Raw genomic sequence first — 13,397 nt, 5'->3', positions numbered from 1 at the left:
TAAATTCAATGGAAACATTTACTGAGTATATAGTTTTTAATGGGCATATATAAAATATTATATTAGCCAATATTCCTAATAGACCTAAAAATACTGCCTCTCAGCAAATTCTAGTGGAGACCAGTGTTCTCACCTGTGCTTCTTAGTCATTCAATCGTTTTTTATTTTTACCCTGCTTACAATAAAAATGAACTGGAAATTCTGAAATTCTTAATTAGAAAATCTTTTATTTCCGGGATAATCAGACCACTGTTACTACTCGAATATTGTTCCTGACTTTAGTCATTTGAGTGATACAAAGGATCATAGATAGATATTTTTATTTACAATCCTTGCAAAATTATAAAATGAAGATATTCACATACTTCACTGTAATAAAGGTCTGTAATGTTTGATTTAAAACTTTATGGGGGCTGGCCCAGTGGTGCAAGTGGTTAAGTGAGCACACTCTGCTTTGATGGCCCAGGGTCACAGGTTCGGATCCCGGACACGCACTGATGCACCACTAGTCAAGCCATGCTGTGGCGGCATCCCATATAAAGTAGAGGAAGATGGGCACAGACATTAGCTCAGGGCCAATCTTCCTCAGCAAAAAAAGAGGAGGATTGGCATCAGATGTTACCTGAGGGCTGATCTTTCTCACACACACAAAAAAACTTTATGAATTGGCTAACCTTTTGGTAGTGTAGTGAACTAAATATCCTAGAAAATATTGTCAAATCAGAACATATAGAAACTCTAGATAAAGTACAATGAGTGTTCTTTTAAATGCATAGTTAAACTTGTAAGGAAGTAAGGAATATTCAGGGCTCAAAAACAAAGCAGTCAGTTCTACTTCTACTTCAGATGTAGGAATGTGCCAGAAAAGATCACTCCTGTTTTAATAACAATGGGTTATTCACAGAATCCATGCAATCATAACTTTTTAGCCTGTCAGAGGTGGTCACAAGGCAACCAAATAAACTGAATTCAAACGAACAACAGCCGCTCTGAGGAAAGATGGGACACAGGGGCACCGACTTTTGACAGAGTATAGAAGGAAGTGGCCAGCACGTAAGATTGTTAGAAAAAAGTCAGCTAAAATTGTGACAAGTTTTTAAAGGTTGACTGTGGGCTAGCATATTAGTTTAAAATAACTCAGAGCTCCAGACACAAGAGAACTTTGCACTCACTTGCAAGCTCTTTTCCACAGGCCTCCTTGCCTTAGGGGGCAGGGCAGGAGACTGGAGAGATTCGCTTTTGCTGATGCAGGTGTGGTGATGATTGGCTGCTGCTGGGGGACGGGAACACAACACTGCCCACTTTCTCAGAACAACGTGCATGGATATATGGGGAATTTCAGCAGAGAGATGGAAACTATAAAACAATCAAATGAAAATGCTAGAAACAAAAAGGATGATATCAGAGATAAAGCGTTCCTTTGATGGGCTTATCAGTAGTTTGGACACAGCTGGGGAAAGAATCAGTGAACTTGAAGGTATAAATTATCCAAATTGGAACACAAAGTTAAAAAAGAGTGAAAAAAATAGAAGAGAGCATCAAATGGCTTTGAGACAGTGTGAAGTGATCCAATATATGTGCAATTGGCATCTCAGAATGAGAAAAGAGAGAACAGGGAAAAAGAACTATTTGAAGAAATAATGGCCAAGACTTTTCTGAAATTAATGAACAACAACAAACCAAAAATCCAAGAAGCTCAGAGGAACCCAAGATAAATACACACACACACACCCCTAGGCACATCATGATCAAACTGCTGAAAATAAAAAATAAGAGGCATTCTTGGGAGCAACCAGAGATGAAAGAAAGATTCCATACAGAGGAACAAAGGTGAGTTAAAGCAGACTTCTGGTCAGAAATTATGCAGACCAGAGGACAATGGAATGTCGTGTTAGAAGTACGTATTAGAAAGCAAAGAGCAAGTTAACAAGAAATCTATACCCAGTGACAATATCTTTCAAGGGTGAAGGCAAAATACTATTTTTTTCTTGAGACAAGCAGAAATTGAAAGGATTCTTTGTATAAGACTTATACTACAAGAAATGGTAAGGGAGGTTCTTTTTTGTTTGTTTTTTTGTGAGGAAGATCAGCCCTGAGCTAACATCCATGCCAATCCTCCTCTTTTTGCTGAGGAAGACCAGCCCTGAGCTAACATCTATTGCCAGTCCTCCCCCTTTTTTTTCTCTTTTTATCCCCAAAGCCCCAGTAGATAGTTGTATGTCATAGTTGCACATCCTTCTAGTTGCTGTATGTGGGACACCACCTCAGCATGGCTGGACAAGCGGTGCGTCAGTGCACGCCCGGAATCCGAACCCGGGATCTGAACCCAGGCTGCCAGTAGTGGAGCACGTGCACTTAACCGCTAAGCCATGGGGCCAGCCCCAGGGGAGGTTCTTTATGCAGAAGTAATGCGATACCAGATGGAAACTGGATTTATATGAAGCAATGTAGAGCACCAGAAATGGTAAAAATTAGAGTAAATGTAAATGAAATAATAACAATTCTACACAAATTCTTCCAGAAAGTAGAGGTGAAAGTAACAACTTCACAAGTCATTCTATGAGACTAACATTACCCTGATACTCAAATGAGGCATAGACATTACAAAAAAAACGATAGATGTATATCGCTTATGAGCTTAGATACAGACATCTTCTGAAAAACAGCAAAATCAAATCCAGCAATATATAAAAAGGATAATACATCATGACCAATTGGGGTTTAGCTCAGGAATTTAGGGTTGGTTCAGTATTTAAAAACTAATCAATATAAGCCATCATATCAACAAACTGAAAAAAAAAAATTCACCATCTGATCCTTTCAATAGATTTAGGAAAAGTATTTGACAAAATCCAGCAATTATTCCTGGAAAAAAACCCCAAAAAAACCACTCAGCAAACTAGGGCTAAACAGGGGTTTCTTCTGTGAAAAACCTACAGGTAAATCATACTTAAAGGTGAAAGACCGAATGCTTTCCCTTAAGATCAGGAACAAACCAAGAGTGTCTGCTCTTAACCACGTTTGTTTGGCATTGTACTGGACATTCTAGCCAGTGCGATAAGGCAATGAAAAGAAATGAAAGACATCCACATTGCATAGAAAGAAGTAAAACTGTCTCTTTTTGTCCCATAACATTATCATCTATGATGGAATCTACAAAAGAAAAAACTAGGACTACTAATTGAGTATAGAAAGGTTGCAGGATACAAGATCGATATAATACAAATCAATTGTATTTCTACACACTAGCAACAAACAATTGGAAATTGAAGTTTTTCTTAAACTGTCGCTAGAGCATTAAAGTATGTAATACTTAGGGATCCATCTGATAAATGATATGTAAGACCTGTTTACTGCAAAATGTAGAACATTGCCGAGAGAAATAATATAAGAACTAAGTGAATGGAAAGATGCACCATGTTCATGGATCAGAAGACTCAATATTGTTAAGATATGAGTTCTCACATATCTATATATTTAATGCAAAATAATCAAAATTCCAGCACATTAGGTTTTTTCCTCTCTCTTTTTTTTGTGTCTGGGCAGGGGGTGGGGTAGAAAAGGACAAGCTAACTCTAAAATTCCTATAAAAATACAAAGGACCAAGAATAGCCAAAATAACTTTGAAAAAGAGGAACAAAGTTGGAGGACTTTTACTACCTGATTTTGAGACATAATATACAGCTACAGCAGTTAAGACTATGTGGTGTTGGTATAAAGACAAATCAATGGGATATATAGAGAGAAAAAAATCCCACACATACATTGCTAGTCGATTTCAACACAGTTGCAAAGGCAATTCAGTGTAGAGAGGGTAGTCTTTTCAACAAGTGGTGCTGGGTTAGTTGGGAAAAAAGTCATACCTTGTACCATATACAAAAATAACTCAAAATAGATCATAAACCTAAATGTTAAAAGCTAAAATTGTAAAAACTTCTGGAAGAAAACATAAGAGAAAATCTTCATGACCTTGAGTTAGGCAAAGGTTTCGTACATATGACGCTAAAAGCATGATCCATAGAAGAAAAATTTGATTAATTTTTCCTCATGAAAATTTAAAGCTTCTATTCTTCAGAAGACAGTGTTAAGAGAATGAAAAGACAAGTTATAGAATGGGAGAAAATGTTTATAAATCACATATCTAATGAATGACATGTTCAGAATACATAAAGAGCTCTCAAAACTCAATAATAAGAAAATGACACAATTTTTAAAAATGGACAAAAATGTGAAGAGGTACTTCACCAAAGAAGATTTGTGGATGGCCAATAAGCATAAGAAAAGTTATTCAACATCATTAGTCATTATATAAATGCAAATAAATCTATACACCTGTTAGAATATCTGTACCAAAAAAACCTGATCATTATCTTTTCAGACATTTTTCTTTTTTTTTTAATTTTATTTATTTATTTATTTTTCCCCCAAAGCCCCAGTAGATAGTTGTATGTCATAGCTGCACATCCTTCTAGTTGCTGTATGTGGGACGTGGCCTCAGCATGGCCGGAGAAGCGGTGCGTCGGTGCGCGCCCAGGATCCGAACCCGGACCGCCAGCAGTGGAGCGCGAGCACTTAACCGCCAAGCCACGGGGCCGGCCCAATTCAGACATTTTTCAAATGTACTTCTGCCTAATAATCTTCTCTGCTCTCCTAGACTCCAATTTCACATATATTAGATCTTTTTATAGTATCTTTTATGTCTTTTACCTTCTTTTCCATTCTTTTCTCTGTGTGATTCATTCAATTGTTTTATCCTGACCCATATTCCAGTTCACTAATTCATCTGTGTCTAACCTAATATTGATTTTGATTATACTTTTCTGGTCTAGAGTTTCTGTTTAGCTCTTTTAAAAATCTACCACATACTTTTTTTTTTTTTTTAAATATCTTAGAATTTTCTGTTGGAATTCTCAATTGTATCTTTTTATCCTCTTGAACCAGGTATGTATCTGATAACACCAAAACCTGGAGCTCCTTTTGGTGCATTTCTATTTTCTGTTGCTTCTGCTAGTTCTCATTCATATTGTCTTATCTCTTCATGTGCCTTGATATTATTGATTGTGTGTTTGATCTTGTATTTGATGAATTATTTGTAGAAATAGTTCAAGGCCTAGGGTGATATCTTCCTCTAGAAAGGAATATGTTTTCTTCTGGCAGCTGCTTAACTGCCCCAGCAATAAAATCTCACTTCATCCAGTTTCAGGTATTGAATGATTTGAAACTGGGCTGCTCTCCCTGCAAAGGCCCATCACCTTCAGGATTACCCTAATCCTATCCCAGGGGGGATTACCCTAATCCTATCCCAGCTGGGTTTACGAGGGCCTCTGTGAGGCTGTCAAAAAAGTCACTTCAGCTCTCAGCCTTTCAAGAGCCTTTTGTAGAATCATCAAATGGCCCCAGGGGAAAAACGGGCCCCAAATTACATGCTCACCTTTCTGGAATTCCATTGTCTCCTAGATCTTGGATGGATAATTTTTCTAGCAATGAGTAATCTAGACTGGGTAATTTTTTAATTTTTTAGTTTTGGAGGGGTAACCTTGTTAGTTTCCATATGCCTTTATTCAAGTGATTTTTATATTTTGTCCAGGTTTTTAAATTATCTTCATCAGGAGAGCTGATTAGAATTACCTAGTCTGCCATTACTGAAAGAGGAAGTTCCCGTTTTTCAAATTTTCTCATTTTTGATTTAATCTTAGAATATTAACCCAAAATGTTTCTGTTTGTATACCTGCACATACCCCTCCACCACACCCTGTGATCACCCTCACACCCACACAGACCAATTGAGTGTTTTTTAATGATGTGTTAGGAATAATCCAGAACTTAAATATTCTGCCAAAACATTTGTGATGGATCTCTTTATTTAAACTTTGAGTTCTTCAGCACTCTTGTTGGGGTGAAATTATGTTTATAACAACAGATCTCCACTTTCAATCTGTGTTTTCTCTGTAGGCAGTCTCATCCACACCCAAGCCTTTAAATATCATCTTATAAATTCTATGTATTCCATATAAATTCTCTTGTTTATAGCATACCTTTTCAGATCATCAGATCTGTGTATACAATTCCCTGTCTTTAATCTCTACTTGGGTGCCTCAAAGGCATCTCAAAGTTAACAAGTCCAAAATTGAGCTCCTAATATTTCCCCTTGACACCTGGGCTTCCTCCAGTGTCCCCTGTGCTAGTGGTTATCCTTCTGGTTTAGAAGCCAGGATTTTGGGAATCATCCTTGATACCATCTGTTCTTTTACTACTCACTTACACAATCCTGTTTATTTTATGTCTTAAGTATTTCTTGAATCCATCCACCTCACTCCAACGACACTAACTCCATCCTAGTCCAAGCCACTATAAGGGTTTGCTCAGGTGAGTGTAAAAGCTTCCCAAGTGATCCTCGCCTGCTCCCTCCCTCCCATTCCACCCCACCTCACTGATTTCTGATTCACTTTCATCTTTATAGTCAGCATGATATTTCAAAGCATTTAAGACTACAATTTGAGTATTCTCTTGCTTAATGCATCTAAGGCCCTGCATAATTTGGGCTCTGTTTCACCAGTCTCAGCCCCTCCTGTCACTCTGTGCTCTAGGCATACCGACCTTCCTTCAGTTACTGCGTCTACTGTGCTCCTTCCTACTTCTCAGTGCTGGGAATGCTTTCTCTCTTACTCTTCTTGTTTCCCTCCCTCTCTCTATCCCAGTTATTTCTTTGTCTTCACATAGGCCAGTTGTCACTTCTCAGTGATCCCCTCTTCTCCGAGGAGATCAGGTCACCTGGTAGATGTTCTTATGGCAGCCTCTGCTTCCCATCCTTAGCTCTTATCACAGCTTTAATTACAGTATTAACAGGTGCATTGCTGGTCCTGCTCATTGCTGTCTCCAGCACCTAGCACAGTGCCTTGAACGTAACTAACTGGATATGTGTTGAGTGTTTGAATGTATATAAGCAACAGGAGGCCCTCAAAGGTAGGGAACTGTGTCTTTGACTTTTCTCCAATTTCCCAGAACACTTATTTTCATGTTAGTACTGAATAAATAGCTGTCAATGAAGTTAAAATTATATTATCAGAATTATATTTTCATTGGGCTACTTTACAGAAAGATTAGGATAGAAGGGAAAAGTACTGTGACTGACTAGAAAGAAAGCCCCATTTCCACTTATTATAGAAATTTGCCGTACTTTCCAATGCTGCTTTTTTCCTCAGAAAACAGTTTATAATTTTTTCAAAAAATATTTAATTAAATATGGCTACAATGGATCATTGGAAATGGTTACTTACGGCTGTTATATCTAGTAAATAGATATTCCTTTGATAAGCACATCTGTGCGTTTTAAATTGCTTTTTATTTATATTTTAAGCCAAAATCATACAATTACATGATTCTAATTTATTATATGTAAAAATGACTTGACAGAGTAGTCCAGCTAGAAGTTCAGCTTCAAAACCATGGTCTTGTAATTTATTTATTTGTTTTGGTGTTCTTGTGATTTGCATGGCAAGATACCTCATTGCACATTTGCAATAGTCATAGGATAGTTACTATTAGTATTGGTTTTTCTTTATGGAAAGAGATCTTAGGGGTATTTTTATGTGTACCTCCTCATGAACCTTGCTAATCACTGAAATACAGATTTAAAGAAGGATAAGACATCTCTTTTATTCCTGTTTACTGTCTCCACTTTATTTTCCCTCTCGGATTTTGATTTTCAGTGCTCTCAACTAGTTCTCTCCACCTTTTATTTTAGTGTGGAATGTAACAATCAGTGATAAGGAAGAGAATGAGGTATCATAGTTAATTGTTAAAGGCATGTTCTAATTATTAATTTTTAACTCAGTTTTAAAGTCTTTTATAAACATTATAATTTTATAGTGAAAAGAGCTGTTCACCGTTATTGTTAGTTACTAAAAATTCCCACATTTATAACCCTCAAAACCCCAGATATTTTATATGTCCTAGGTCTTCAATATTTTAATATTTAAATCCCTGTTATTTAATTTAAAAATAATCAATGATGTTATCTCTAAAAATATACAGAGATACTTTGTAACTTTAGGACTCGTTTACCTTTAACCAGCACCAGGTATGGTAGATCTATTTACCAGTTTTCTTCAATAGGTTTAGTTTCCAAATGTGTGAATCCAAAATAGTTGTTCTTTTGGAATAAGCCAATGATTTATTTAATGCTTCTCTATGTTGTGTATTGTAAAGAGAAATAGCTTCTCGATGCGTATAATGTGGGTTTATTGGAGACCGAACGATTTCCCTCTGCAAGGACTGTATTATGTTGTTTTACAAAATGCTTTCTTGCACCATTCATGCTAACTAAAGTGTGAATTTAAACACAGAAGTGTCTAGTACATATTCTTTCCTTGCATAGGAATCGTTTTTTAAATTTGGAAATGTACCATTAACTCATTTATAAAATATCTCATTTCATTTTTGAGGAAATCAAGTTGGAATGCCAGTCATACAGTAGTATGTAAGAGGAACGGTAAATGGCATTAAGGCATGCACTTAAGCAATAGAGGAATTTACTTTTCAGTGTCTTCCAAGGTCCATGAGGATGCATACTTATTTACCCAGAGAGTATGGATCTCACTATGTTTGTCCAGAGATGTGACTGTGGAGCAGAACACTTACTGGTAAGTATCAAGCTCTTACTGTAATGTGTTTCAGAAAAATATGTTTAGAATCAATTGATTTTTAGCAGTGATAAAATCTCTTAGTCTGTGCTGGTTTCTTAACAGTGGACAGTCCCAGATGTTGAAGTCAGCACAACAAGAGAAAAAGCCAAATCCTGATAAGACTTGAGGATTTTTCGAAAATTAAATGCAAAATAGTTGGGGCAAATGTTGCTGCGGGAGTCAAGACTAAGTAATACAGTAAGAAGATATGAAGTTGGAGAGCTTCTCATGTTCTTCTTTTGCATAAAGTTTGCATACGTACAAAACCCGGGACTTTAATGACTTTAAGAGGGGGCAGAATTACGTCTCTTGGAACATAAACCGGCAGACTCACGTGAACCAGAATGTGCATTGTGGCCCTCCCAATTTATTTTAATATTTCTTTGCAAAGTACTCTTTGTTTCTGAATAAAAGCTGTGCCTTCTGAAACCTGTAAGTGATGTATGCTGGCCACATCAAATCCTTTAAAAGTGTTTTCCAAGTCCAAAATTGTTAGTGTGGAACAAATGTTTGTTTTGGACACAGTAAAACAAGGGGATATGGGAGGGCTGATTTCAGAGACCAGTTGCTGCTTCTGCTTTACTCCTTATCATTCCTTCTCTTTTTCTTTCAGCCAAGAACTCTTAAGACATGTAATTGACTATTGGTTGAAAAAACTTGTAAAATAATGTTTCTGTGTGTGATACAAAAGCTCAAAACAAAAATCAGCCACCCTAATGTGTGGTGGCTTTTCTGGGAATTAACCAAACCACATAAACCTTTGCCACAGAAAAACCACTGGAGCTCCCACACTACCCCATGAAGGCTTAGGATCAATTTCAGCCTTGCCTTAATACATGATGAATGGAAGTGCAGAATCCATAAGAATTCAGTGCTTAGCTTTGGCATCAGGCAGACAAAAGTTAAGTCTTAGAGTTGCCAGTTACTAAGCTTGCTGGACTTCACCAAAATACTTGACGACTTTGATTCTGTTCTTCTGCTGTAGAATGACATGTTATCTCCTAGCACGATGACTGGCAGTGGTCCCACCGTGCTGAATCAAGGAGTCTGGGCACATGGTTTGAATCATGGTTACAGAGATGCTGGAGTAGAAGATGGCAGGAACATGTCCTTATTGACATGATAGAAAGAGGGCTGAGGATGCATTTCTATGTGGTCCATGTTTGCTTTGCCTTCTGTCTAATTCTGCCAATCCCTAATCTTTAGGACTCACCTCAAAATCTCTTGAAGCTACTTTTTAGGAGATGTGGACAATGTGTGTGAAGGGAGAGAGCATCAGGAGCAGAAAGTTTAGGTCAAAGGGTAAGAGATATTCAGTCATCCAGCAATTACTTACTGAATGCCTACTGTGTGCTAGGAGCTGGGGATACAGTCGTGAACAAAACAGACAGAAGTTCTTGCAATCATGAAGCTTATGTTCTAGATGTAAGAGACAGACCATAAACAAATGAATGTGTTGGATGTTGGATGATGGAGATAATAAACCTGTAAAGGGGGTGGTGAGAGCTGAGGCAAGGGAGTGGCTTTCAATTTAAAATAGAGTCATCAGGGAGGGGCTCGTTGGAAAGGTGATATTTGAGTAGAGGCTGGAAAGAAATCGGAGCCAACCATGTGGAAATCTGGGAAAAGGGGGAATTGGGAACAGATTTTACAAGTCATTGAAAGGACTTGGCCTTTTCCTTTGAGTGGGAAGGAAAGCCATTGGGGAGTTTTGAGCAGAAAAGTGACATGATCTTGCTTATTTTTTATAAGACTCTCTCTGGCTGCTATGTAGAGAATAGATAGTAGAGGGGCAATGATGGAATCAGGGACTAGTTAACGGTTATTGGAATAATTGAGGCTGGAAATGATGGTGGCTTCGATCAGGGTAGTAGTGATGGAAGTAATAAGTGGTCAGATTCTGGATTAGGATTGATTGGTCGTTTGATTGTGGTGAGTAGGGACTGAGAGCTGAGTTAAGGATGACCCCAAAGTTTTTGGGCTGACAACTGGAAGGCCAGAGTTGTCATTTACTGTTTACAGCGATGAGGGTTGGAGGGGGAGCAGGTTCTGGAGAGAGATCAGTTGAGGTGTGGACAAGATGAGATTCCTAGTAGATAGCCTCGTGTAGAGAGGAGACAGTTGGATGTACAATGGTCAATATTTAAATGCTCAGTTTGCACAAGTTGGTAAGTCATAAAAGTTCTGTTTAAATTATTTAAATCTCTAAGAAGAAGGTATTATAATTCACATTTTATATATTGGGAGATAATGCAGAAAGATTAATTTTCTTAAGATCACAGATATGAAACTTTGTTTTATGGCTGTAAGTTCCACATTGTTCTATTAACTTTACTATATTATTGTAAAATAAGCATTCAAAGGAAATTCTCATAATTGCCATAATTGATTAAACAGAGTAATACTTTTAGCTACCTTTACATTACACCCACATATACTCTCTCTCTCTCTCTTCTAGAGAAGTATAGGTAATATCTTTGATGAGGTTTATAAGAAAGATTTTTTTTTTTATTTTTTGATGTGTTGAAAACTAATATTCTCATGTAGGCTTTAATTTTGAATATACATTTAAAAATTTTTTAAATGGTGAATGGAGATGGCTGTGAATATAATTTTTAAAAACATATTCTTATGTTTAAAAAATTCCTTCTTTTAAAAAGAATTTACTTCATGGTAATTTATTTCATGGTAATTTATGTTCTTGTCAGTTGTTTAAAGGAGAAGATACATTTGCAGTCTTAAGTGTATTCCTTTTTTATAGTAGAATGTTTATTTTTTGAAGCAGAAATACAAGTGATGAAAACACATGTGATTGAGCTTTGACATTATTGTTCTAGGTAGGATGGCAAACTGTACAATGCAAATAGAATAGAAATTGAAATCTATCAAAACTGCCTATTCTATTATTTAAAGGTTTATGTACTTTTATAATTTTCAATCAATAAAGGAATGGAATGCTATTTTATTTTATAAATTCCTAAGACATTTAAACTTTATGTGGTCTCATGAGTTAAATGATCAAGAGCAGATTAATGTAGTTTTCTTAAATAAAGTAATGAGGAAGTACATATCCTTAAAGGTCATACATAGTTATTTTGTGGAATATGACTATGTTTGGGTTCTATGACCTTGGATTTTTAAAAGTTATAATTTCTGATCTCTCATCTATGTAATAGCAAACTCTTTCTGATTGTACAGGAAGTCCTGCATGTTGCAGGAGTGGAGATACAGTTAACGGCGGCGGTATCATTTTTGACCATTCTACAGGAAGAATCAGTGTCAATTCATACATATGCCCACTCTTTCCTCCAAGTAATTCTACTACATCTGGAGCACAGGGACACAGGTCAGGGGCCTGACATGCTTAATTATATATTTATTTATTGTTTCTTATATGTGGCCGTGATGTTATGTGAATCTTGTTAGCCTGATAAGAATAACTGAATGAGGCCATGCTGCCCAAGAGTTGTCTTTAGTATGACTGAAAATAGCCATGTCTGTTTCCTTACAAAACCTGCAAAATTCAGTATCCTTGAAAGCTGAAGACCTATTAGTTCCTCTTATGATTTATACTTTTTTTCTTAGATTTTTATTTACATTTATGTTTATAGTATTATTGTACAGCAAAAAAATGCACACTTTGGGTTAAAGATATCTCCCCAATGTTATTTTTAAAGATATAAATGTTTTCTAGATGTTGGCCAAGATAAAAAATAGAGAAACTTCTGACGATAGTATCAAAAATAACTATTCCCATTTTATCATTAAAGACTGTTATAAATATTAATGGCTGAGTTGAAACTAAATTTGTAAGGGAGACATTTAATTAGGCATGTTTTATCTGTGTCAATCAGGTGTCAGCAACGCGTGGCTGGAAACTCTTCTGTCTGTGATAGAAGTGTTGCCCAAAGAAACCCTAAGGCATGAGGTAATACATTTTTTTTTTTTTTGTAAATAGTAATAAGTAAGTCACTCTAAGGTTTTTTTAATTTTGTTTTTGGTAAAAACGGTATTTTAAAAAATAATAAAGTTATTTCCCCACTCTGAAAGCAACACATGTTCATTGTAGAAAATTTGAGTAATACAGAAAATAGTAGGAAGAAAAATCATGGTTCTGTACTTTGCCACTTTTAACATTCTGATATATTTTCAGTTTAGATTTTTTTCCCTGTATATAGTTGCTGTTTGCCGTATTGGTGATCATATTGAATTTATATATGGTTGTTTTTAACTTAGCATTATTTTCCTGTGTTGTTATAAACTTATTTGGCACTAAACTTATTTGTAGTAGCTATAAAACATTTTACTTACTTGTTAAACATTTAAGCCTGTTTTCAGTATTTTACTACCAAAATAAGGCATTAATGAACATCTCTGTAGAGCTTTTCCTGTTTTTCAAATGATTTCCTTAACTGTAGCTTCCAAAAAAATGGAACTAGAGGGCATGGATCAGCGGGCATTAATATTCTTAAGGCTCTTGGCTAGCAGTATGCGAGAATGCCTGTTTTCTTGGACTTTCATCAGCATTCCAATTTAATTTGATGGGCAAAAAATGGAATTACATTTTAATTGGAGTTTTTTTTTATTATTATGCTGTTGAATATTTTTTTGTATATTTATATCAGTATTATTCATTTTTTTGGAATTGTCTGATCATATCCTTTGATCATTATTTATATGTGCTATTTATCTATCGAGGTTGCTAATCCTTTA

The 13,397-nt window shown here is 36.1% G+C and overlaps 1 protein-coding gene across 7 annotated transcripts in view; it reads left to right on the top strand.

Moving 5' to 3' along the window:
- Positions 1–13,397, top strand: part of PPP4R4 (protein phosphatase 4 regulatory subunit 4) — a 101,155-nt gene that overhangs the window by 40,817 nt on the left and 46,941 nt on the right. For 4 of the 7 annotated variants that reach the window (XM_058567613.1, XM_058567614.1, XM_058567610.1 and 1 more), the window contains exons 4-5: positions 11,883–12,030; positions 12,539–12,612. In XM_058567613.1, the coding sequence (XP_058423596.1) occupies positions 11,883–12,030; positions 12,539–12,612 (222 nt within the window). Of the gene's footprint in view, positions 1–8,542; positions 8,643–8,776; positions 8,883–11,882; positions 12,031–12,538; positions 12,613–13,397 lie in introns of those variants that run through there. The other 3 variants (XM_058567615.1, XM_058567616.1, XM_058567617.1) reach the window with 3 other exon arrangements.

The sequence above is a fragment of the Diceros bicornis genome, chromosome 24 (assembly GCF_020826845.1).
Source record: "Diceros bicornis minor isolate mBicDic1 chromosome 24, mDicBic1.mat.cur, whole genome shotgun sequence".
Classification (NCBI taxonomy): domain Eukaryota; kingdom Metazoa; phylum Chordata; class Mammalia; order Perissodactyla; family Rhinocerotidae; genus Diceros; species Diceros bicornis.
This window is presented reverse-complemented; position numbering and strand designations above follow the sequence as displayed.